The 25,943-nt window shown below is 41.2% G+C and overlaps 1 protein-coding gene across 2 annotated transcripts in view; it reads right to left on the bottom strand.

Moving 5' to 3' along the window:
• PLCB1 (phospholipase C beta 1) overlaps positions 1-25,943 on the bottom strand; it is a 359,203-nt gene that overhangs the window by 237,369 nt on the left and 95,891 nt on the right. For both annotated transcript variants that reach the window (XM_072331035.1, XM_072331034.1), the window contains exon 3: positions 24,098-24,166. In XM_072331035.1, the coding sequence (XP_072187136.1) occupies positions 24,098-24,166 (69 nt within the window). The remainder of the gene's footprint in view (positions 1-24,097; positions 24,167-25,943) is intronic.

The raw sequence follows: 25,943 nt of genomic DNA, 5'->3' as shown, positions 1-25,943 counted from the left end.
TCGCTATTAGAAGCACCTACACCTATACCTACATGAGAAGCTGGCATTTTTTCTGTCTATGTTCAGCTTCTGCAGAACAAACATATGAAAGTTTTATGTAATAGTGTTTGTAAATGCCAATCCTTGCTTTGAAGATAAAGCAGTGAAAATCCTGCAGCGTGGTACCCACTTCACCCTTCTTATTATGCTTGGCTTGAGAACACTAGCAGCTTCAAACCTTAGGGAGACCAGCAGAACGATAACAAAGCCTGCTCAAGCTTCATTCTTAATACAGTAAGCCCAAAGCTTCACAATGCATGGCACAGTCCCTTTGGAACTAATGCTTCAGTCTTTCATGCCAGCAGTTTCTTGTTCCTACATAGTAAAACTACATTAAAATATATCTGGTGGGTCATCAAAACATCTCACACAGACAGAAATCCTGACAGCTGAAACCAAAGCTTTTGTTCATATTCAAAGAGGATGAGCACGACTTTTCTTTTCCCTCCCCTTCCACCTCCCCAAACGTTTATCACAAAACAAACGATTCAGAAAAATTTACTAGATGAAGAGCTGAACCTACAATTAGGCTATGATCCCTCATCAAGCAACTGCAGTATAGAGAGTAGAGAGCTGATTCACATTACTTTTCTGTTTGGTTTTATGGTTTCCTCATTTTAATATGGCTCAAATAAAAAAATCAAGCATTTCATGGCGGGGCTGAGAAGTACGGAGCATTACAATTTTGTCTCAAAGTCTATTAGCAGTTTTACACACTGCTGGTGAAGCTTCTGGTGAATGTTTGGCTCTGTGACTGGTTCAAGTATCGTTCTAAACAGATTGCTTAACAATGGAGTTCAACTTTACTTTTAAATGATTCATTGACATCCAGCCACAGATCAAACATCTCAATTGAGTACTGACTTTGTTTACAGAGCACAAGGAAAAGATCTGTGTTGCCTGTCCAACGTTCTTCCCGAAGGACCACGAAGCAGCTCTTCTGCTGAGGCTTACTCTTACATCAATAATGACAAAGAAAAGACTTTAAGAGCAAGAGGGCTCGAGGCAGCTCTGTAATATCCTCACTCTTCCACGGGTATCATCAGAACACACAATGTAAACCTGGTTTTCAAAGCAAAACCAGCAGAGGAGCAGCAGGCAGGAGACAGTCCCAACAGTTTAAAAGGCTGTTCATAGTCATTTTTATGTTGAACTGAAAGAGCTGTAGACATTTTCTGCTGTATGCCCTTCTTATAAAGATGCATTTTGAGCTCTTTTACAGAGGAGGGATTTTTAAATAAATCTAAAGCCAAACCAAGGCCACTCAGTACTCTTTGTTGTGAATTCTTAATATTAGTCATTAAACGACATATTTCAGATTTAATAAGCTTCTAAACATTATGCTGTACTCAGTTTCAAGAGCATGAATTCCAGACAAGTAATTACGATACTTTTTAAACTGCACTTTAAGTTCCTGAAATGCTACTTCCTAATCTGAAGCATCTAAGTTTAAAAACTGAGACCATAATTGTCTAATCGATAGCATAACTCACATATTTAACAACATAGCATTCCATAATCCTAAAATCAAATGTTTCATAGTTATCTGCTGTAGATAAAATTAAGAGGCATCACACATTTGCCTTTTACATCAATGAGACAGGTAAAAGAAACGTGACAATCCGACCTAAAAAGATGAATCAGATTTTGTCCACTCCATCCCCACACACACTGCAGATGTTTACTAAAAACTACATTAGGAATTAGAGTGAGATACAGAAGGAACTTGCCCAAGGGCACACAAGGATTTTCAGAGGGTTGCTGTTGAATATCTACAGATCAGAAAGGGTTAAAGATGAAACATGAACACTTTTATGGTGTTATTGATGAATCTACTGAAAAAAAACTCCTGTCAAGTCATGAGATATGACCTTAAATCTGCCAACTATGTAAAAAAAAAAAAAAAAAAAAAAAAAAAAAAGTGATTTTTTAAATTTTTATTTTATTTTTAAATGCAGCAAACCTTTTGCTACATTCACTACATTTATGTTCACCAGGACCACCTCATTGGGAATTCTGGCACATGTCAGTGTGGTTACTGCTCGGTAAGAAAATGAAGAGCATGCTTCCCTTGCCAGTGACACAAGAAGACCCAGACACCTCAACACAATATATTCTATTCCTTGAATTCAGTGGTAGGGGTCCTGTCAAGGGGCCGTCAGTAGACGACAGCATCTTCACAGGTTTTCTGCACCACGGTCCTGAATTAACTGAAAGCCTACTGACAAACTGTGGATCTTAGCCAAAATTGTCAGAAAAGAATGGCACCCAAGTCCTTTCCACCTTTCCCATACTCAGTGCGAGATTGCAAATGCGTCTGCCTGCAAAAGCTGGGAACACTTTCTACAACTTTGTTTCTGAAGATTCCCACAAAGAAAGTAAGTCCAGCTTCCACAAGAAAATAAAGGCCCAGAAAGTACACTAACATCCCTCTCCGTGCTTTGCACAACCCAATACCCAACACACAACTTGAAAGGAGAATGGTTCAACAAAAAAAATAACAACTTTCAATGATTTTTGGTATATTTTTCAGGGCCCATTCCAATTCCAGACTTCCTTATTTCTTAATGACACTGGTTAAGAGAGTAGTTCCTCAAAAAAAGGTCAAAACAATTCCTCGATGTGTTGTTTATGATAGGACCAAGTTCTCTGGTGGCCTTTCACTTGTCACCAGCAGCTGAGAACAGGACCTCATGCTGGTGCCAGTGGTCAGAAGCAAACTACAGATAATCCTGTACGTAGAAAACACGTAAGACACCTCACCCTCTTCACTTCCAATCAAAGGCTTCCATTTTTAATCACTTCTCTGCAGACTAGAACATTTTATTTACAAAATGACAGGACATCACAAATAATTTGTTTTCAGTTCTTGAATGGTCTTGCCCTGAAGCTAATTATATTAATAGACTTCCCAGGGTTTAATTAGTATTTTGCCTAACCCTGGCTGATTGTTAAAATTTCACTTGATCTGATCACTATAGTACATATTTTAAGTCCAGTCCAGATGAAGGAATTGCAAGTGTACAATTACTACTGAGTGGATGATCCACTAAATTTGACTAAGGCCAGGGCATTTTTCACTCATAAATTCAATTTCAGTATCTCAACTCCATTAGGGTAGATTGCAGAATCTCTCCTCGTTTAACTGACAGCGACAATAAATCACAAGCTCATATTTGGTATATCTGAGACCCTAATTCTCAATTGCTGTCACTCTGCAGTTGCAGGTGACTCTGCCACACACAAAACTCAAGCCTTTGCCAATCTTCGAGTCTTGCTGGCACGGAACAGCAAACCAGCCCAGTACAGACTGCTTCCCATGAGCAATAACTTACTTTGTTAGCAGACCCACTCCTTTAAAAGAGCTGAACTTCAATCAGTAAAAGAACTGTTGCACTTCTACAGCTGGATCTATAATAGAGTGTTTGCTACAGAAGTTTTTCTAGCAAAAGCTCTAAAATTGCATCAGTCTTGGAGTTCCTGTATGGCCTCTGTCAAGCTGTACTTCTAGGTGAGTTATTGAGCTGAGAACTGAAGGCCCAAAGGGGGATTTTTGTGAGCTCTTGGCAAACATAACTCCTCGGCTCCTTTCCCATGCCCAGAGGGATGTATTAACTCCTTTCAGAGAGAGCTGGATGAAAACGGCACACGTACACTTCCCAGTTTATATGAAGCACAGCTATTTGTGGAGGCTCGTCACAGAGTCATACATCCTGAAATTCCCTGCAGGGCTGAGTAACAGCGCAGCAAGAAGCAATACTGAAGCTAAAATAAAGTCCTAAGAACATGACAAACACCAATTAAACCAATTCTTTTGGACAATGTGTCAATGTATGCACACAGATTCAGCCAAAACAACAAAAGCAAAGCATACACTTTTCAAATATATTAAACAATAAAACCAGTTACATTTGCACAAGTTTGCAACACTGTTCTGGGGTTATTAGCCTGAACTCCCCACCTCCTTCAGCCACACAGCTTCACAGATCAAATTCTCATTTCAACAAGAACCCTATGTTAGCAGTTTGGTCACTGCTCATAGGAGCTCTGTATGCCCAAGTACATACAATACTATTATCCTTAAAGACAAATAAACATGTAATAACGATTAAGATCACAAATAACAAGCTGTGGTGCTGGGATTCCAACCAGGACTTCCTTCTCCAGCATGCTCCTCTACCAAATGCTCAGTACTTGCTCTGTAGAGTTCAGGTTCTCTCCACCCCCACTGCAGCACAGCACCTCAGAGCATTATCAGCAGTGTGCTGATATTATCAGCTGCCCAATTTGCCAGCGTGCTACTTCAGCAGCAGTTGCCGGAGAACAAACTCTAAGCGTTTAGACCATACCTTAACATAAAAGCAAACAACACACTTCACAAGTGCCACGTACATGGCACTCATTTGAAAAGCTCAAGTGTTTGTTTCTTCACATAAGACTATCTGCGTTAGAGCTTATTTTATATATATACCTAAGGAATTGGTTAGAAGTATTTTCAAGTTGAGCCTAAACGTTACCTCTAGCGCTAGAAACCTATTTCTTGAAATTTTCTTTGACTTCTCACTGAGGCCTAATTTTATCTTTGAGGATTCACCTGCACATGATTCACCATCAGTGATCTAAAATTAGCACAATTTTTCATTGGAAAATCTTGTAACTTCCAAGAGAAAAGGCTTCTGAGGGATTTATGAAGGTTCTTCATCATGGATGCTGTTTACAGTACCTTCTGTTTAGTTTCTGTTGCTAGAATTGTTCAATAATTATTTTCGATGTGGTTGTGGCAATTATCTGTGTTATTATCTGTTGTCTCCACTTCAAAAGAAATCACAGTGCTGAATGCAAAGTGGGACACTGTATAACTTACATAACCCTTAGCTCTTCTCCTTATGACTTGCTTCCTTAAAATACGTGAAATACATTTACCACCACTGTGATAAAAAGGAACTATCTCACAGAACCACTGCTGCTGATGACTACTAAGTGATGGCTTTTGAACGGTGCTGAGTGCTCCTGTCAAGGTGCAGTACAACTTAAGCTTCTTCACTTAGTTTAGAAGGAAAACTAACCCTAACGCTAAGTTAAATCTTGAATAAAGCGCTGCTAGGTACTAGATTTTGTACAACTCGGATTCACAAAGCGTGGTTTAAATACAGTTGTGCCAGCAGTCTGAAGGCTAAACTGAGAACATTTAAAAATGGAAATAATTGTTTGTATTTCCAAGAGTTTTCTTTAATTGTGCTGTATTTTAATAATCTGCTTACAGCCTGTCTGTTTTTGTTTATCTGGAACAAAGCAGCTTGCATGAGTAAGATAATTTGATTCAGAAAGTGCATTCCCTGTAGATGTCTCCAATATGCAGAATATTTTGCTCACTGATGTTTTTCACAAAGGCTATGCTCCTCTCACTACGCCAAAGCCCTAATACTGTTTCCTCAGGGGGAAAAGGTTATTTGATATATGAATAGCAACAGATTTTGTTCTTTTAAATATTCTGTTACAGACCTGAGCTCCTGTGGCCATTTCTGTTTGCACAAATCTTTCCCACAAAGTATTAGTCATGCTCTGATTTCTGTGAAGTTTATTTGATGAGCTGCCTTCTTCTAGCTGGCATAGTGGCTCAGAAACAAAATGAAGCTGATTTGTAAGCGGTAATATTACCCAAAGTCTGCGGCTCAGCTGCTTAGCCAGTCTTCCATTATAAACTTTGTCTGCTTTTATTTAAATCTTAGGAAAGATCTTCTCATTAAAACACCAAGCATTATAATAAAATGTCAGTGAGGACGAAAGTATTTTGAAGTAAAATAATAAAATGCAGCCCCTCTTCAATGTATTTGTGTTTTAAGAATTGGATTGCTAGACGCAGTGAGAAGTAATTAACCTCCAAAGATCCAGGATGCTGCTCCAAAGGCAACAGAGTGGGGCACAAAAAAAAAGGAGGAAGTTTTGTTTGCCTTTTGTTTTTAAAATACACGAATGTTAACTTCGCTGTGAGAAACGATACAGCATGTGATTCAACAGCGTGTACGTGAGAGGGGAATAGGGAGCTGCATCCTCCATAACCTCTAACAGCACCTCAACAGCACAGGGCTGGTATAATTTCCAGGAGGAGCTGCTGTTTCATCCTCCTCCTTTTGTTCTCTGTAAATCAAATCTTGGTGTGCACTTCTTCAGACCACACCTACCTCCTGACAACATCACCAGCTTTTCAAATTTCTGCACCAGACAGTTTCTATTCTTGCCAAAGAATACAAGGCCGTGCCATGCCCTCTGCACAGCCCACTCCACCGCTGTTGCTTCCTGTACAATTAGCACTTGGTTGCACATCTTTCAGGAGTTGAAATCCCCTGCCTAATTAACAGCATCCTGAGCCAGAGACTACCCAGCTATAGAAAAGAGAAATGCCTCCTTAGACATCTTAAAAGAGATAAGGATTTACAGAATGACCTCCACTGAATAGCTTGCCACAACATCATACCAAGGGCAGGGTGTATTTGGCCATTGTTCCACTCAGGAGTTTCTAAAACACCTCTTCTGAATTTGCTTACAGGTACAGCCTCATCATCTTATTTAAATATTAATGCTCAACTCAAGCAAAATATTAAAAAGATACTGAAATCTTCTATAAGGGAAGTTTTCTTGACTGACAAGGACAGAATTCACAGCAAGACTAGAGTGAAGTGGCTTGAAGAAGATGGTTGTCATCCACGTGTGCAGAACCTTCTGCAAAGGAAGACAGGCTCAAGAGAGAGCCTGAAAGTGGAAATGAGAACAAATACAGCAGTGCTGCATGTAGCATCTTCACAGGCTGATCTCTGTTCTTTTAACAACCCATCTCCACTCTGCTTCTGTCTCTCTCAGCTTCCTCCGCAAAAAATTCGTTTAAGATCTGCCTCTTCAAAAGATCTCTGTAAGCAGAAAAACCCAGCATCCTGATGTTCATACCAGTTCCCAATAATAAGGAATTAAGTAGCAAAAAACTGTGCAATTAGGGGTAAAATTGCTATCAGAACATTTTATGTTCTATGTAAAGTGACATAAACTTTGCATAAAGTTCACTTCATTAGTGCCATGAACATGAACCACTACATCATTTACTTATCTGCAGCTGCTGTAAATCATCATAGCCAGATGACAGCACTAGAATAGCATTAGCTTCAGCACTCCTCTGGCTAGGCCTTGTCTTAGGCAGCTGCCTTTCCACAGCTTCTTTTTCTGAGATGTCTTTATTTGATGATAAATAATTATGAAGGGAATGTCAGGGAGTCATGCTCACCACCAGCAGCACTGCAATCACAGGCACAGCACAGTTACATTCCATTTTCAGACTGCACAGAGCAAGAAAATTATTCAGAGTTCCAACTCTGCCTTCTACTGTAGCTTTAGAAACTCCGGTGTTTCCTGGGCTCTGACAGTTAACGACGATCTCTCTCATCCGAAATATATATATATCTGATGAGTCTGAGTGGCACAGTTAGACTGAATTACTCCAGGTTAGAGATTAAAATAAATAGCACGTGTATCAAATGCAATGAGCTTGTCAGGATCTTCCATCCAGATCTATGGAAATAGATATTACATAGCTTTCTCACAGAGAACTGAGGTTAAGCTCTACTGCAGGTCATCAATTCAGAACACTTTACTATTCTGATCAGAAGGCTCTTATACCTACAAGGAGTCCGTCCTGTAATTTATAATTGTGGAAGAAAAGAATGGATTTTACTTCATTTGAAAAAGGAAAAAAAAAGCTCTAGAGGTTCATAAAACTGAACCATAAGCAAGGAAAAGACTTGAATCAATGAAGTGCAACGGGGAAGAAACACCTCAATAAAACAAAACACACATCCTGTTTTAAACACTGCTTATACTTCTCAGTGCTTCTTCCCAGTTTTACAATATCCACACTATTCCTGCGTAGGTGCAGAACTGTATGTATAGAGCACTGTCTGATTTAGTTACTACCATAAAATTGCATTGAACACAGATCTCAAAATAATATCTGTTCTGCTCCTTAGCTTTTCTACAAAAACACATACATTTGCAAACATTCTGTGCCATTCCTGCTAGTCTGCAGTTTATAAAGCACAACTGAAAGCCTACATTTATAGAACACTGCAGATAACATATCTTGATCTTTCACTTTCTGTAAGCCATCTCTTTCATCACTGGAACAATGTCAATAAATAATCGTGCAGCTACAGAACTAAAAACAGCTTGGGCTTTGAACGCACCAAGAAAAACATGAAAATATATGAAAATATTTGTAATTAGATTAGGATGCATAGCAGAAAAAGATCAGAGTAGCAGGAGGTGGTGTGCTTTGTCCATACCCACCTTCTCCCCAGCTCATGCTTCAGCTGTGTGAGATGAGCTGGAGGATGCACACAGGGCACAGCCCACGAGTTGCTGGCATGGGTACAGAGGCAGCTTTGTACCATCAGACAAATTGCACCTTAGCTCTCAAACACCAGGTGCACTGTCACATGTATTTTCTTCTCCCAAGAAACAAATTACAGATAAAGGAATGGAACTGTAAACAAATTAGAAACCACATGTGAACTATGGATTAATGCAGGACCCTGACCAGTGGCGTGGGCTGCACAGTGCTGAATCAAGCTATTTGTTTGGAGTGATGGCATGGGAAGCTGTGAAGAAACTTTTTAAACAGAATGCAGAAGCATTCACTAAAATGCAACTACTATGCATATAAATACTCTGGTGGGATGGGTGTAAGCAAATAGAGTGACATGGATTGAAATCCTCAACTGAAGGTTCTTCGAGTGGCACTTGAAACCACTTCAGAGCGGTACCTGTTCTGATTCCAGGTAAAACAGTTGTAGGGAAAGCAAATAAATACGTAGGTGTACCAAAGATGTATTGGTTTTATGAACTGCTGGTCAGTGGAGTTTAGTCAGCTGTTTCCCCCCAGAAACCAAACAATGCTGCTAATGCTGCATCCCCCACAATTCCTTTGGTTGCTCCAGCTACCGTCTGGAGAAGTTGGCTCTGTGACTTCCATCCAGCCTGACTGCGGCCAATGCAGAAGGAGCTGGGGAACCAAACTAAACTGAAGGTGACTCTAAAATGACCATACATGGTTTGCAGCCTTTAGAGTTCAGCAGGGCAAGGTAACCCTTGGGAGAAAAACAGTTGTGATGCAGCAAGCAAGCAGCATTTCCAACATTTCTAACTATGTTCTCGGCAGCACAACTGAAGTGTTGCAACAGGACTCCTGGACACGATATGCATAAAACCACCAATAGAAAAAGCTGAAAAAACAGAACCAATCTAATTATTTTAATCTAGCACTATCTCTAGCCTAGCAAAACAATTTCACCAATATTGACTACTTCGGATAAGCAATAAGCAGAAATACTTGCAATACATTTAGACTAATGAGTTTAAATAGCTCTATTCTAAGATGTAGATTTTTTTCCTCCAAATCCCCTTGTGATATTATTTGCTAAAAATGCTCATTAGAATTTTGTTGTTAATTTCATTCACTTCAGTCTTATGCTCAAGAAATAACATTTACTCTACGTTTGTTAACAAACAAAGTCTCCAGAGCTTTTAATTAAGCTCATAATGCGCGTATACAAAGAAATCAGAAATGATACAGCAAATTACACTGAAAACAAACAAAAATATTGAATGTTGGGCTGTGTGTACCCAGTCGGCACCCAGACTTCCCAAAAACATTTCAGCACCAGTCGCTGCCCACATCATTCATCTCATTTCAGGAATGGAAAGCTTTTCAAATGCAGTATACAAGAGTGCTTTTCCCCAGACATGCTTTCAAATATTACTGCTTTTATCTGTAGTTTGAACATTATTCTATCTCAGGTATGTACAAAGTGACGGGTCAGCCCAGTTTTTGCAACATGACATTTCCTTGGGTCGTGCCATAGAGCTAATCAGTGGCAAAGGCACCTTGGTCTGAAGGAGCAAGTGTGGCCATGCAGAGACCACTCCTGTTGGCTTTCCAAGCTTAAAACTTATTATGCTATGTAAAATTAAAAGCAAGCCAATCGACTCACTCTGGCAACAGGAATTTTAAAGAACACTCTCACGTACCTCAAGACTAAGTGATAACTAAGTGATATTGAGAGTTTTTCTTTCCTTTGGTGACGTGTTTGTTGATTCCCTGTTCTTTACATGGAGACATTTCTAAGCCCTCTTCTTCCTAAAACTAAACAACAACAGCAACAAAAAAATCCCCCTACCAAACTGCAATCATATACTGATGAGAGAGCAAGAAATGAAACATAAGAAAAGGAAGGTTTAAGACTTCTGACTGTGCTCACAGTTCCAGCAAGAGAAGCAGTTTATTTATGAGTTTATTTACTTCGGGGGTGGGCTTGCTCTGCCATCAAGGAAACTGGAAGTGTGGCCAGTACTGATAGCAGTCCTATAAATAAAGGTTGGCTTCACACCAAAGTTGTAGTTTATAGCAGCTGATACAAATGAGCTCCAGCTTTAAAGCACATGACAAGCAAACTTCTATAAACCTACTGGGTTGCATAAACAGTCATCTTCCTGGCACAAGTGAGCCTGAATTGCACTCTTCTGCTCCCTCTGTCCAAAACTGAGAGAACACTGGCTTAAAATGAGTGCTTTGGCTGTGCATGTTTTGCTTTTCTTCTGCATACTGTAGAAGCCACAAGTCCGTATTCACACGCACACAGTGGTTCCTGTCCTGCAGTGTTGGAATTCCCCAGCACAACCCCATATGCAAAGGCTCAGAAAAACATGCATTTCTCAGCTATCCTCTTGTCAACACCCTGGCTTTCAGCAGCAAGAACAACTGAATGATGTTCACCTCACCAGCACGCACATCTTAGTGCCATTCATTTCTGTATGCCCAGAAGCAACCCACTACACGCACCCCTGGGGAGAAAGAAAAATATCCACCTGCATCTACACCAGGCCCCGCTATTCTGACTATTCTCTCATCATCTTTTCCCTTGCTATATAAGGTTAGATATCTAACTGCGACTGAAATAACTTAATATCAAGCAGTTTTATAACACGTCTGACATTAGCTCCAAGAGTGAAGGAAAATTCAATTTTTGTTATATTCTAAATAATCCTCCAAATAGTTTGGGATTTGTCATCAGGATAAACTGCATGACTAACAGGCACAGCTACAACTCAGGGAAAAGCTTCTGACAATGCTTTTACATTCTCATCGCTCATCTTAATTCTGGATTACTTCATGTAGAAATCTCCCTAAACAACACTGCCTCTCAGCCCTCTGGTTCTGGTGTCACACCTTCCCAGTATGTGCCAAACAAATTCTTGGTCATTACAGGTTTTTTTCCAACGATGCTTCCCAAGTGCATGCTGAGCACTCTGATGAGTCAGGCTGTGGGAGCCAACAGGACAGCAAGGCATTGCCTTAAAATGGCATGTGCGTGGCTCAGCCAGCTAATCCCAGATCAGACAGTTTTGAATCTTTGCTTACTGGCTCTCATCACAAAATGAGCTCTCAGTGGGTAATACGCAGAGGGGAATCTTAATAAGGGTGAGAAAACCTGCATGGGAGCATCAGAAAGATGCTCAGGTTCACATCCCCTGATTTGGTGAAGTTACACAACTTCAGTTTTCCTCCTCAGCACCTGAGCAAATACAGTGGAACCACCAAGCCCCAGCAGATCTCTTTTCAGTGAATGCAAAGGCACTGACTAAAGAGCCCCTGGCACCTACAACAATGGGATGGCCTGAAGCGTGGGGACCATCGCCTCCAGCTCTCCTTTTCATTCCTCAGCAGCACCAGTCGCTGCAGGGCTGTCATTAAACACTCATTTTCTATATTTCCAAGAATAGCATCGTTGTGAAGAGCATAAAACTGCATGACAGTAATTGGGCCTTGCCACGTGCCAGAAAGCTAATAGAGATTGCGTAACATTTGTTTATAGCCTGATGAGCTTTACCTTGGCATTTGTAATTTGCACAAAGAAGTTTTCAATTAAAATAGAAAACAGAGTACTTTTCCATTCTGATGCACAAACATTTAAATGCTCTTAAGCTATCTGATAGATAAAAAGAACCTTCTTTTAATTACATAATCTGCAAGTGTCAGATACAAGACATTAAATTAGCAATATCAAGTGATTATGATTCCAGAGATCAATTTATATATAAACCAAAAGAAAAAGGCAAGCATCATCAAAATATGCCCAGAGCTGAGCACAGCCTTCAAGTTTTCTTTTTTTATTACATAAGTAACAGTTAAATAATCCTACTTGTCCTCCCACTGTTTGCAGCACTACCCAACTCTAGCAGGATGTAGAAAACCCAGTGTAAAAAAAATTAGTTTCCCCAATTGAAATATTGCCACAAACACATCGGTGTCTTAAAACAGAGCTAGAACACATTACGCGTTTCCTAATACAATTAGAACAATAAATAGCTCCTTTGAAATACACAGAAGCATTTCTACTTTGACTGCAATGGGAAACACAAAGCTTAGTTCAATCTGTCCAGTACAATGACTTGTAACCCAGGACATCCCACAGTGTTAACAAAACGAATGGGCACCATCTGCAAGGACCCACTGAGAGCACTGGAACCCAGGGGAGGGAAAAAACTTACTTTAACTTACGCTATTGCATAGTAGGATAACACAAACATTGCCACGTCCAAATCAAAGGCGGATGGCTAATCCTGCTGAAAAGCAGAAACAGTGCATAGCCGTGAGACCAAAATGTGATGGGTAGGCACTGACCAAAGCAGGAGTGAATGCCCACACCATCAGCAATCTCAACTTCCAATGCACACAGTGCCCAGCTGTCCATTCAGAAGGACACTGCGTCAGTAATTCCAAAGCCAAAACTATCCTGTCCTTCCAGGTAACACCAAGTAAATCCAAACCTCTGCAGCAGTTCAGGAATGATGATCCTACACTGTTTTGTCAAAAACCTTCCTACAGTCACAAACAAGCTCCTCTGCTCCCCTCCTCCTGTTGCTCTCATCCTGACAACACTCATATTTACCCAGGTAGAAACAGTCCATGGCTGTGAAGAACAGGCTATAACAGTATTGAAAACAAATAGATATAAATTTGTCTATAGAAAAAAATGACACTTTCCCTTACAAAACCAGAGCACTGTCTGAGCTGCATGTAAATAGAAAGAAATACTGGAGGAAAGCCTGCAGGGCTGCAGATCTGGGCTTCCTGCTGTCCATGGAGGCTGCAGGCTAGGTAGGTCTTTGGGGCAGGATGGAGAAGATGCACACAAAAATTCTTGTTCTTACTAGGGTAGAATGAGACCAAATTGGACCAACCAGGCTAGCAGAAATCAGCAGTCCTCATAAAACACAAAACGGTCATTTATCAAGGCCTGTTTTTGTTGTTGGGTTTTTTTTAGTGCCTTGTTTGTTGTTCTGCAACAAAATGGAGCGTGGGTCCTACCAAAAGCCAGCACTAAGCACTAAGTTCCTGCTGCCTTCCCACTCACACATGCATTCCTCATCTGAAGACAGAAGCACGGATCTCAATGCTGGCCCTCCTGAAGCACCTCTGTCATTACTCCTCTCTCAGGATGCTTTGTGTTTTAACACTGCTCTATCAGCTATCCTGGCACAGACAAGTTCCTCACATTTGCCACAACTCAAAGGTAATCATCCAAGTATTCTGGTCCAGCTTACATATATAAATAATTATATAAAATCTATACAGAAATTGTACAAATATACTTTAAATTCAATCATTTATTAGTTCTGATGAACTTCAAATTTTAACTCTGTGCTAGGAGCAGGACTAGACATAACTTACCTGTAAGTAAAGAAGAAATTCAGCCCCAACGCCCTTCAAAACAGACAAAATCTTGGCAGACCTATGGCCTGCTGGGGAAGAACAAATTGTGGCAGAACTTCCATTTGCTCCAGTGCAGCAGTTTTGCAGCCTAGGCAGCATACAATCATTTGAGTTGAAATGGACCTTTAAAATCCCACCCCCCTGCAACAAACAGGGACACCTACAGGCCGATCTGGTTGCTCAGAGCCTCATCCAGCCTAACCTTGAATGTCTCCAAAGATAGGGCATCCAGTACCTCTCTGGGCAACCGGTTCCAGCTACTGACTTCTTTATATCCAAATCTGAGCCTTCCCTCTCATGCAGTTTTAACAGACCCCACTAAACAGGCGGTTCCCTGAAAGGCCACCATCAGGTCTCTCCAGAGCCTTCTCTTGCCCAGGCCAAACAGACCCAGCTCTTTCAGACTGTTCTCATAGCAGAGGTTTCCAATCCTTTGGATCACTTTTGCGGCCCTCCTCTGGACACATTCCAGCACAACAGAAAGGTACTACAAGGGAAAGGAAGAAGATCACTCACCCAGATCAAAAGATTCCAGATTCACAGAGGAATGCTCCACTAAGGAGGGATCACCAGCAAAAGATTCTTCCCTGGTAGCAGTCAGCCCTTAAATGGGGCCTAGGAGAGGTGCAGCCAGACTCCACCCCTTCCAGTCACACAGCTGAATTGCCTTCACCTGTGCTCCCAGGGCTGACTGGGTCCTTTCCCCAGATGCTCAATCAGTGGTTCAGGCCACGACTCAGCAGTTCCCATACACAACCATACAATGAGGTATGAGGTGTGTATCAATCTTAATACACAGCAGTTTCTTACCACAAACACATTGCACTTTATCAGCATGGCTGAGAAAGGCAGTAAGCAAATTTTTGCCTTCAGCAAGCATTCCCTTAGCCTTGACACATAGATAACCACTTTGCTCCTGCGTGCTCCTGCTTGTATAATAGCAAGTGCCACCGGCCCATCCATTCTGTGGGAAGATCCCTGTGGCTGGCTCATTAACACCCCAGGAGTGGAACCCAGAGCCTGAGCTCCCCAGAGGTAGCAGCCGATAATTTCATTTGTTAACCCAGGATTAGGCTGAGAGGCAATGAAGCTGAAAAACCACAGAGAGGGAATTTGTGTTCAATAAAACAATAAAGAATTTAGTTAATACTACAAAAGTACAATTAGGATTTATTTAAGATCGGATTATTCCTATGTTTTAGTAGGTAGCATAATCCTATTTGCATTATAGAAAGAAAGGTGTGCTTGAGTTTGTTGTTGTTGTTTTTTTTTTTTAGGAATACTATACTACAGTATTAAAACCAATGATCAGATACTTGGACATGCTTATCTCCACATTCTATTCTGGTATATCCACTGCACACTAGAGCAGAAGAAAAGTTTTGTCCCTTCCTCAGCCTTTGGAAGATGTAACACATGCAGTTCAGCAGCAAAGAAAACTGTGGTCCTAAATTTCCTCAATAACTTTTTCAGAGTTCCAAGCCAAAGACCCTTCACACTTGCTTAAAATCAGTGACACGTGGCTCAGCTTTTGGGTTCATTTTTTTAGACACAATCACTTGGCCTGATTCCACAAGGAAGTACCGAGAGAGCCATTTATACACTGATGATCAGAAACAGATCAAACCTTTTCCACCAATTAGAGCCGAGCAGTTTTCATGAACGAGTAACTTAGAAGATACAGGTATCACGGAAATGCACCAAATGGGTATTCCAATAAAATGGGGGAATTTTCATCATTTGTACTAAGCAACTGCAGAAAAATGTTTCTGCTTTGACATTTTCAATCAGAGCCTGTTTATTCCACCTCTGAAGCTTGAGAGTGTTGTACTGCCACCAGATCACTCCCTGGATCTACCATCTGCTAGAATGTATATCTTAATATTTATGAAATATTTATAGATGTAGATACAGGTCAGAAGAAAAGACCAGTATGGCTCAGTTACTGAGTACCTTCATATTTTACAATGAAAATTTCTGGAATTCTTTCCAGTATTAGTTTTCACGGCAGAGGCTAATTGAAGCACTTCTTGTCTTTATTAAAAGTTTTTATTTATTTATTTATTGAACTAATATCACGCTCAGGAACCCTAATAGAATTTAGTTCTGTTTCCCAAGCCTTTATGATCTCAGTGCAAGTCAAAAGGTGTTGTGTGGATATGAACCTAGGACTGTGAGATAACAAACAAATAACAGATGACACTGTTAAAAAATTTTCACACAGAGAGTGGTGGCACACGGGAACAGGTTGCACAAGGAGGTTGTGGATGCCCCATCCCTGGAGGCATTCAAGGCCATACCAGATGTGGCTCTCAGCAGTCTGGTCTGGTGGTTGCCAACCCTGCACAGAGCAAGGGGTTGAAATTAGGTGATCGTTGTGGTCCTTTTCAACCCAGGACATTCTGTGCATCATCTCAGCATTGCTAAAAGCACCTCCAAAATAACCCTGTATTATCCTAGATTTCTAAATTATGTGCTAGCCACTGTAAAGCCATTCATCAGCTTTAACCAAGCTTTACTATGACTTGCATGACACACCAGGCTGTGCCAGCAGTGGTCCCATCTCTTTTGATTCCAGTCCCCTGCCCAGTACTATTGTTGTAGCCACACTGCAACGAGCTCTGCTCCCACCAGTCCCAACCCAGAGAAGGGGAAGACAAGAAGCCCAGCTTCAACCTTCCGTCTGACACAGGGCAGAGGTGATTACCATCAACAATGTTATCGCAGCCAGGAGGCAGGAAATAGTACCCAAGTTTGCTCTGCATGGGGTACATGCTTTGGTAAGCAATGAATCTGTGCCCTCCAGTGCACTACTTCAATCCCCCGCTGCAGTCACAAAGCTCAATACAAGTGGTTTATGTGTGGATTTAAAATAATTTTGGAGTATTGCAGGAGTTCGCAAGCACACAAAGCAGTCTCTGACAATTCTTTCCACAGTCACATAAAAAGTCATACTAAAGAAGAAAGAAATAACTGTACTCAGCATGCAGGATTATTCAACAGCAGCTTCAGCAGCAGCATTTAAAGCTCAGGTTTACTGACACTTACTGGTATTCCCAGCAACTCCAATTTCATCTATCTACTGAGCAGCATCCTATTCTGGCTTTTAAAATTCACAAGTCAAGTTTAAATATCACATTTAAAATACTTCCATGCTTCCTGAACTACAGAATTTCTGGTTTCTGCTACGTACTTTGGCATGGAAGAATACAGACAATAAATGAGATAGATCTGATATAAACATAACAAATGAAAACATAAAACCAAGCAGCACAGAAAGTTAACAGTCAGTGAGAAGGAAAAAAAAAAAGCTTCCTGGCAGTGATTCATAGTGAAAGTCCTGGACAAAAATCTGTGCTTTCTGCTACACCTGGATGCCAGGAAATAGTGAAACCAATGACTAAGATTTACAGTTAACACCAGGCTTCTGGAAAGGTCCTGGTTCCCCAGAGTGCAGAGAGCTGTAAATAAAGCACCCTGGCAGTGCTGAGCCATGCTGCTGGTGCAAGGGGACATGGATCATCTCAGAGGTGGCCTCAGCCTCAGCCAAGTGAGCTGCGCCTGGAGGCAGAGAGTGAATCTCTGTGGGCTTCAGAGCGCAGGTGCAACTCACTGGTGTTCATCCACTCCACTAAGCAGCCTCTGTGTTCAAGACATGCACTGAAACCTGATGAAGCATAAAGAGAACTGCTACTGTGCTGCTACTGAATGCTTGGATCAGACTCATCTGAGCTTCCAGGAAGCTTCACCTTGCTTTCACAATTCCACGAATACTGTTTCCAATGATGCTGTTTTTCTAGGTGATCAAGAAGTGAGAATCTCGCGTCCAAGCTCCCAGGACAGCAGCAATGACAACTTCATTTCTGGAGATGCGACTCTTCCCCAAAGAGGTTAGCTTCCAAAAAAATTCTAAAGCATCCTAGACATGGGCAGCAGGGAGATGCTTTCTGCAGAGGCAGTCAGCTCTGGCAGGGGAGATGTGGCAGGAAAGAGATGCCAGCTGCCATGGGAGCCTACTGGCTGTGGTGGAGCAATGATGCCAAGTGTAGGGATCCAGGCCAGGAGGACTCACGTGGCCTGTGGTGTCTGCAGCATTTCTGCTGCTTCCGCTTCCCTGCCTTACAGCTGTGCCCACATGAATGCCGTGCTAATATCATCCACGTAAACCCATCTTAACTTGCTTTAATTAAGCTCAATTTGAGAAAATGCTGATATAATTTACTCTTAGTTATATAAAAAGCAATGATGGAAAACAAACTGGGAAGGGATGTTTGATGATGTCATTGCTACACCTAAAGCGACTGGGAAGCAGGTGAGCTGCATGCATAGCCCATTTTTGTTAGGTTTTGTATTCCATTTTTATTTGATTTTGGCAGAAATAGAGCACTGCTTAGGCATAATTTACATTAGAGTTCCTAATTTAACACCAAGGTTATTGAAGGAAAAGTGACATGCATTTATCAGTAGATAAAAATAACAGCAACAGCAGCATTTGAGACAGGCAGAGCGACAGAGTGTGCCACAAAAGCAAGGGCTGCACCTCTCAGAGAGGTCCTGCAACCCACAAAGGCAACAAGGGGATTTTCTGAGGAATTTACTGAGTGGACCACAACAAAAAAGAAAAGGAAAAAAGGAAAGCCTACAACTATCTGCCATTCCCCACAGGCACTCTAAATCATGAAGGTTATTAAGCATAGCATACTTGTCTCAGCTCAGACCTTATCACAAAATAATGAACATCAATACAGATTTCAAATGTGCTCAGGATGGTAGCCTCTTTTGTTCTGATAGCAGAAGAAAGACACAAAAAAAGAAAAAAAAAACACACAAAAACAAACAAACAAACAAAAAAAACTGACCATAAAATGTCTGCTAGCTAAAATTTAAGTTAAACACCATAAATCAATTAACTGCATTAGGTATCTTGTCATTGTACTCATAAGTAACAAGTTAGAGCCTTATTCCAAAGTAAATCAATCTGTAATATACTTTATTTGCTTCTGGAAGTTATTTATTTGTGTATATGTGCTTTGAGTGGATTCAAGAGTTCTCCCCTCACATCTGTGAATTCACGCAGTAGGTTTGAAAGATGAGAAATAAATAGATGGTGATTAGCAACACTCCAGGCAGCAGCCTTACTTCCTGCTTACCTGCACCAATTCTACCCAGAACCCAGCAAAACCCTCCTGATTCAAAGTCAGCGCAACGATCACAGAAGTAGGCACAGCAAGGCAGCAGTCTTGATAACTCTAAACATTCAAATAAAGACCTAATTTCCCTGAAAATCAACAGATTTTCTGCTGCATAATTTAGATTATGTTGTAAGTTTTTCAGACTAGTTCAGGGAGTTGAGTTTTTCTCTGCAAACGTGTCCCCAGTCAGCCAGCTCTTTGCACTGAAGAAGATGCATGTATTTTTTAAATTGAAGGTGAGGTAATCCTGAAATCACTGCACTACAGCTCAGGATTTCAGGCAAACCCATCAAGTGCAGAGGCTGCTGACAATAATGTAGTAGTTGAGGCCTTGGTAAATTTCCGATATTAGGAAAGCTTCATTATTTTCCTCTGTAGAGTATCCTCTATGAAGTGAGCACACTTAGGGCAGAGGAGCAGAGAGTGTTTTTCAAACTGGGGACGGCGCACTGTAAACATTTTGGCATGAGCGCGATCCCATCATTCCTAATTTATTTATGCCATTTAAATAGATTGATCTGCTGATGAATGACTTAGGATATTTTTGAGGGAGAACACACTGATCAAACGCATCAAAAGTTGTAAATGTGAACATTTGCCATGGGGTTATTTCCTCACTCCTGCCAACTCCTCCCGATATTTCTTCTCGCTACCAAAACACTTGCAGAGTTGCATTACGATTTTAGTTTCCATAGAAACTGTTACAGGCTAAAGTAAATACAAGATAATAAGAAGCGTGAATTTCACAGTCCTGTGAGCGCGCTGCTGCAGCCCCGTTTTCCCCACCTAACCTTTCACCAAGGGTTAACGCTACGTCTCGATTTTAAGATTACAGACATTCTTCTGAGTGACCCTTCCATGCCTCACAGAGCTGTGTGCGTGATCAGATCTACTCATGTCTCACTGTAAAAAACAACAACATATGTTTCTCTGCAGTGTTTGTGTCATTTTCTCTTGCAGACCACTTCACTAAACTTTACAACAGGAATTGCTGGTCTGCACACCAAAGGAAAGAAAGCCGGAGAGAATGCTACCAGGTAATGTGCGAATAAAAGGAAAATGAAGAACTGCTTCATCGCAACTAATGGCTTCTACACGGCCTTCTGCATTTGTAAGTACAAACAACGGGAGCTCTCAGCATCCTGATGCTCTACCCCTGCTGATGCTGTCCTGCCAGCCCAAAACCTGTGACAAAAAGCCTGCCATGGTTCCAAAAGGCTCTGCTGAATTTATGTGCGGTCACATTTTCCAAAAGAACAAATGAACTGCATATTAATCTCCTGTTCTCAAAATTTCTCTTCTTCTCTTCGTAAATGATTCTAATGCTCACTAAAAAGCCTAAGTTCTGATAACCATCTTGTAATTCCCTCACTACTTTATAGATTTCACTGCATTTCAAATTCAGGCTTTTTTTTTTTTCCTATCATACACAATTGGTAAATCTTCTCTTGTTCTCTTTAGAACATTAATTTCATTTATCATCACATTTAGAGATCTGAAGCAATGTTCACTACTGCCTAAGATTTGCTCCTCTTCCAAAGAATATACCTATGTGCATATACTGCAGTGGGATGGAGAACTGTTATTCTTCCTGAAAACAGCAGTTGAAGACAGAAGAACTTGTCCCTGACAGAATGTGGAAAAAGAAGAAAGAAGGTAATGTTGAAGTTTCTCAGTAATACAGGGTCACCTGAGTACACTATTTATTAATCTAGGGGTTGGAGGACAATCTTCTCATCCCCCAGCTGTTACGTGCTTAGGTACCTACTAAAGATATCCCTTCATCATTAGCTAATTACATTTGTAGAAAAGAAGCTTATTTCCATATACAACCTTTACTCTTCACACCCGTTTCTTTGTTGTAAAACCACTGTGACTTCTACTTCAGCTGGGCTTTGCTTTACCTGGTGTAGGGAACCTGCTTTGGCGTGGGATTGGACTCAATGATCTCTGGAGGTCCCTTCCAACCCCAATGATTCTGTAGGCATCCTAAGTACGTAGGATGGTGACTTCCTTAAACTTCCTGGATTTGTCTTACCTGCCCTAGCTTTCTAGAAGGATTACAGAGTGTTCTAGAAGGATGAACACAAAGCTCCCTTCCACCAAAAGAAGCTGAAGTAGGACAGCCACAAACACACTGCAGGATCCCTGAATGCGACAGCACAGATGATCATTACTCTCCACTCCTAAGATCCTGACCTTGGCTCCGGGGCCATTATCTAGAGCTGGGCTATTCTAACAGGTTTCAGTCTGACTGCCTGGGTAACTGTAACTATTTAGGAACAATGTGAAGTAGGATCAAACAGAGAGTACAATGCCTCCTAAACAAGAATAAAGCATTTGGCTGTTAATAGAGGAAGATTTTTTCCAAATGCAAAAGGCTTTAGTTTTGCTTACAGTAGTGACTAGAAGACACAACGATCAAAACATTTGTGCCTTGATTTATGGAAAAAATATTGTGGAAAATCAAATGCCAACCAACAAGGCTAAAAGAGAAGCTATCTGAAAAACCCTTTGTATTCCTCTGTTTTTCAGCAATTAGAAATGCCAAGAGCTGTACAGTAGGTACTCTGAATGCAGCATGAGGACAGACTCTGTATCTAGCCATCAAAAAGAACAAGAACTTGCCACGTTCCTGAAGCTAACCAAAGAAATGTTCCTGCTGGTAGATACGGTGACTTACAAAGAAGTTTATATTCCCGAGGGTAAAGAGGAAGAAAGTATATTTGGTAACAAGGGCCACTTACAGTCTTTTAAAATCACTGCTTGACGGCCTTCTGATGCAGCATACCTCTACAGTGTAGGTAGTTTGCTATGGGCGTTGCTTATCACACTCAAATTTAGTTTGCCAGAAAAATAAAAAAAGAATTGCTTGTTTTATGTTTAATAGAAAAGCCAAAGCTTATTAAAGATGATGCTTCTATCAAAAGGTAACATTGGATCAGAAATACACCAAATCGGGTTGAAAGATGCCCACGAACTTCTCAAGTTTTTAATGACATCCCACATATGGAATCCACTCCCTCTTAGAACTCTGAAAATAGATAGAAATCTCTTGTACAGTGAAAGCTGTGTCAATGCAAAACAGCACGTTGTCCATTCGATCTGGAAAGCTAAATAAAGGAAGCAAGTTCTGCTGTCAATGATGATCCAACCAGACTATGAGAGATTACTTCTGGGATGGCTACGAAATATGTGAAGTGGTACCACAGCAGCAAGAAGTATTTGTTTCTGGCAGCACTTACAACTAAGACTCTGTGCCTTGCCTGCAAGTTACACTGGATGCCATACTTTACATAGAGAAAGATGCTCAGCAGGTACCAGAAGACCCCCACAGACCCACCATGCTGGATACAGCTCAGATTGCTCATCACAATACAATGGTCATATACATTGTACTTTTACTGTACAATGATCAGATTGTGAATGACCTCTTTGTATGCTACATGGAGACAGCTTTGCTTTCCCCGTACAGAATTCATCCAGAAACAGCATTCAGTATTTATGCTCACCTGAGTACCAGGGCTGCTCCATCTGAAAGTACAGCTGTGGATGAGCCTTTAAAACCTGGAACTTTGGCAAGCAGCACACGTAAGTGGTGCTGCTCTCTTTAGCCATTAAAAAGCCTCCATGCAGTCACAAGCTGCCAGGGCCTGACTTAAGGCCAAGCCTTCCTGCTGCTGCATGAGTTGTATCTTCTGTGTGTGAGACATAAACAGGGCTTCTGTAACACTCACTCTTCTGCTGAGCCCCACAGCACAGCTCAAAGCAAAACAGGCACAACTGGCCCCAAAATGAGCTTTTTACTTCACATCACTTGCAAAATTCTATCAGCGGCCAACCCAGGTGCTGTTTCCATTCTGCCCACACACAACTCCATGACAAAAACTAAACTCATTCACACAGGTGGTGCATTTCACCACCATAAAAGTCAGGATTTTCTCATACACTTCATTTAATGCCACTGCTGTCAATCCACAACGTGTGGCAACAAAAACAGCCTTTATATAACCTAATAAATAAAAGTCACCGAGGCAATAGCTATGCATAAATTTTAGCTAAAAACATTTTGTTAGAAGAACATGAATGTCCTCTGTAAAGCGGGTAGCATTTTAAAATAATGTTCTAGCCATTGTTAATACTTTATTGCTATTCATCATAGAACCATTAATCATGGTGAACTCACTTGGTATTAATGTGGATGTCATAAAGTACTTCTGCTGCATTTCAATTATAACTCAGCCTTTAGAACGCTGCCAACATTACATGGAAAACTCTGCAAACCACACGTGAATAGTCTGTTCGGAGATAACCGCAGTTACATTCTGGCACAAAGAAGCAACCATCCCCATTACTTTGGGCTGTTGCAAGTTAACAGGCTTAGCAGCAGCTAAGGAGCAGGAAGGCCATGCTGTCAGAACCCTATAGAGATCTCCTTTTCTCCTCATCAATCCTGCGATGCTCCAAGGCACACTCTTGCTTCCAGAGCCATGCACTCCATTGCTGTTTTTTTTTTCTCTTTCACGTGTCACTTTTGTCCAACCAAAGACACCATGGAGAACACATATCCACAACCTACCGTCTTTAAAGACAGCACGTGAGTGTGCAATGTATCAGAGATGGCCTAAGGGAACTGATATCCTGACCTCTCTGACAACAGTTTAATAACTAAAAAATCCCTCTTTCTGTCCTCAAGAGGCACTCAAATAAGAAAATACGCAGTACCAAATGCAACAAGGAGCTCCACAACCACCAGCTCCTGGCAATCAGGGAAACTGGGAACTTACGCAAGTTTAACCACAGCACCAGACAAACCAGCATCTTTGTTCACTCACTGCCAGCAAAGCTTCATTAGCCTTCTAAATAGGGCATCAGTGACAATAGCACAACCATCACAATACTTCTCATCAGCAACTATGATAAATGAAGCAAAGACAAAACACTTCTTATTTAAGGGAGTTTTTTACAAAAAAAAAATTTTGCATGTAATTCACATCCTGTTTTACCCAGGTAATCAATGCAACAGGTAACCATAAGCAGAAATGCTTACCTTGGGAGCTCTGGCATGTTTTCCACATCTGGCATCTTTGACAAGACTGATATCGAGCAGCTCTGTCTCCTAGAACAAAAAATTGCAACACATGATTATTACATTAGTAAAGAACCACTGCCCTACTTTCCATATCAGGGGCTCACCTGTCTGCAGTGACTCCTGCCCAAACTGAGGACAGTTTCAAGGCACACTGTATTGCACTCAGTCTATTCTACGAGCACCACAATGCCTCAGATACATAGCTGAGTTTCCTCAAATATGATCATATCTCATGATATATAGAATATGTAGAAGCCACATTAGTCAAGCTTACTTCTTGGATCACTAATGGATGGGCACAAAGCATTGACCCTCCATCAACATCCCTTCTCCTCCAGCCTCACTCTGTGGCAGAACCTTTTCTGATAGTTCCATGCTAGTTCTTGCTTCATTGCCCTCATCTTTGTGGGCACAGAGCATTCGCGAGGAGGAAGCATGAAGGAGACAGGGGAATGTGGTTCCCCCACCAGCATGCACATCCGTGCAATAGGTTTGGTTTTCCCCCAGCAATATAAACCATTTCACAAGACACAGCAAGACCATCTGATCTATTTGGCATTGCTTGACAATCTTTAAGTGCATCTTAATACTGTCTGCCTCATTTACACTAGTATTTGGACTAACAGCCCATGTTAGAACAGCTCAATTACATACTAAATATAGTTTAAATGTACTTCAGTGGGAATGGGACCATGCTACGATTAGAGCTACACCAGCTCAGTGCGCTTCAGTCTTCCAGCAGTAATTGCAAATGCTGTGCAGAGAATGTGATATCTGTGCAAAACAGAACCATTTCATTTCTTAATTCCAAGGGGAAGAAAAAATATTTTCTCACTGACATATTATTTTGCCATGGACTACTTTCTGTCCTTATTTCTTTTTCATTTTATAGGACCCATTGCTGCAAAGCACTCATAGACTTTTGCTGTCTGATGAGACATGAGCTCTACCATGTGACTATACATCCACAATGTTCCTCCCTCCATCCCAGTTCTCTCCTCTACAGTACCAGGTGAAGTTCCATGACCAGCTTTATTTCCTCTGTCAATCCTGTTGAGGGGAAACTTGGACTTATTTGATTTTTTATTTTTTTTTCTTTGCTCACACTTGCCTGAAACAGGAGAAGGGGTGAAAATTCATAGGGCTTAGGAAGATGAATAGGCAGGGTTATAGAAGTCAGTATTTTATTGGCCCCCTTAGGAAATCACCCAAAATACACCAATACGTGTGGCACATGCTTACAAACTGACCACTGCAGAACTCCTGATGCAGCTGGAGCACATCACATTTCATGAACCCAACTTTCACGTCCAGTTTGAACCTGGTCTTACGCCATACCTTCATTCCGCTTCTACATTATCTTTCACACAACAGCCACAAGGGACTTAGGGTAGAGCTCAATGCTCTGAGTTCAGAAAGGCCCTCCATGTACAGAAGTTCAAATAACCTCCCATTGTCAGGGAGACAATTGCATGAGGAGTGTCTATAAACTGCAGATACATAGGTGGATATAGAAGGACATACAGAAATGAGTAGAACTGCAAATCATGACTAATGGCAGAGCATCATTCAGGTTTGTCCTGAGGCAAGGCAGTGACACAATGCAAATCCAGCAACAGGAACTGCACAGACTAAAACATGCTGCACTGAATGGATTGTGGAGACAAGTGTTACAGACCATGAGCTAAAGAGCAAAGATACATCATTTTGCTGTCACCAGATGGGAGCATGGCCTTTCTGGATGAAAGGCCAGGGGTTATATGTACCACCATAAACATCACTCATGCCCCAAAGTAGTCTCTGG

The sequence above is a fragment of the Excalfactoria chinensis genome, chromosome 3, assembly GCF_039878825.1.
Source record: "Excalfactoria chinensis isolate bCotChi1 chromosome 3, bCotChi1.hap2, whole genome shotgun sequence".
Lineage (NCBI taxonomy): Eukaryota > Metazoa > Chordata > Aves > Galliformes > Phasianidae > Excalfactoria > Excalfactoria chinensis.
This window is presented reverse-complemented; position numbering and strand designations above follow the sequence as displayed.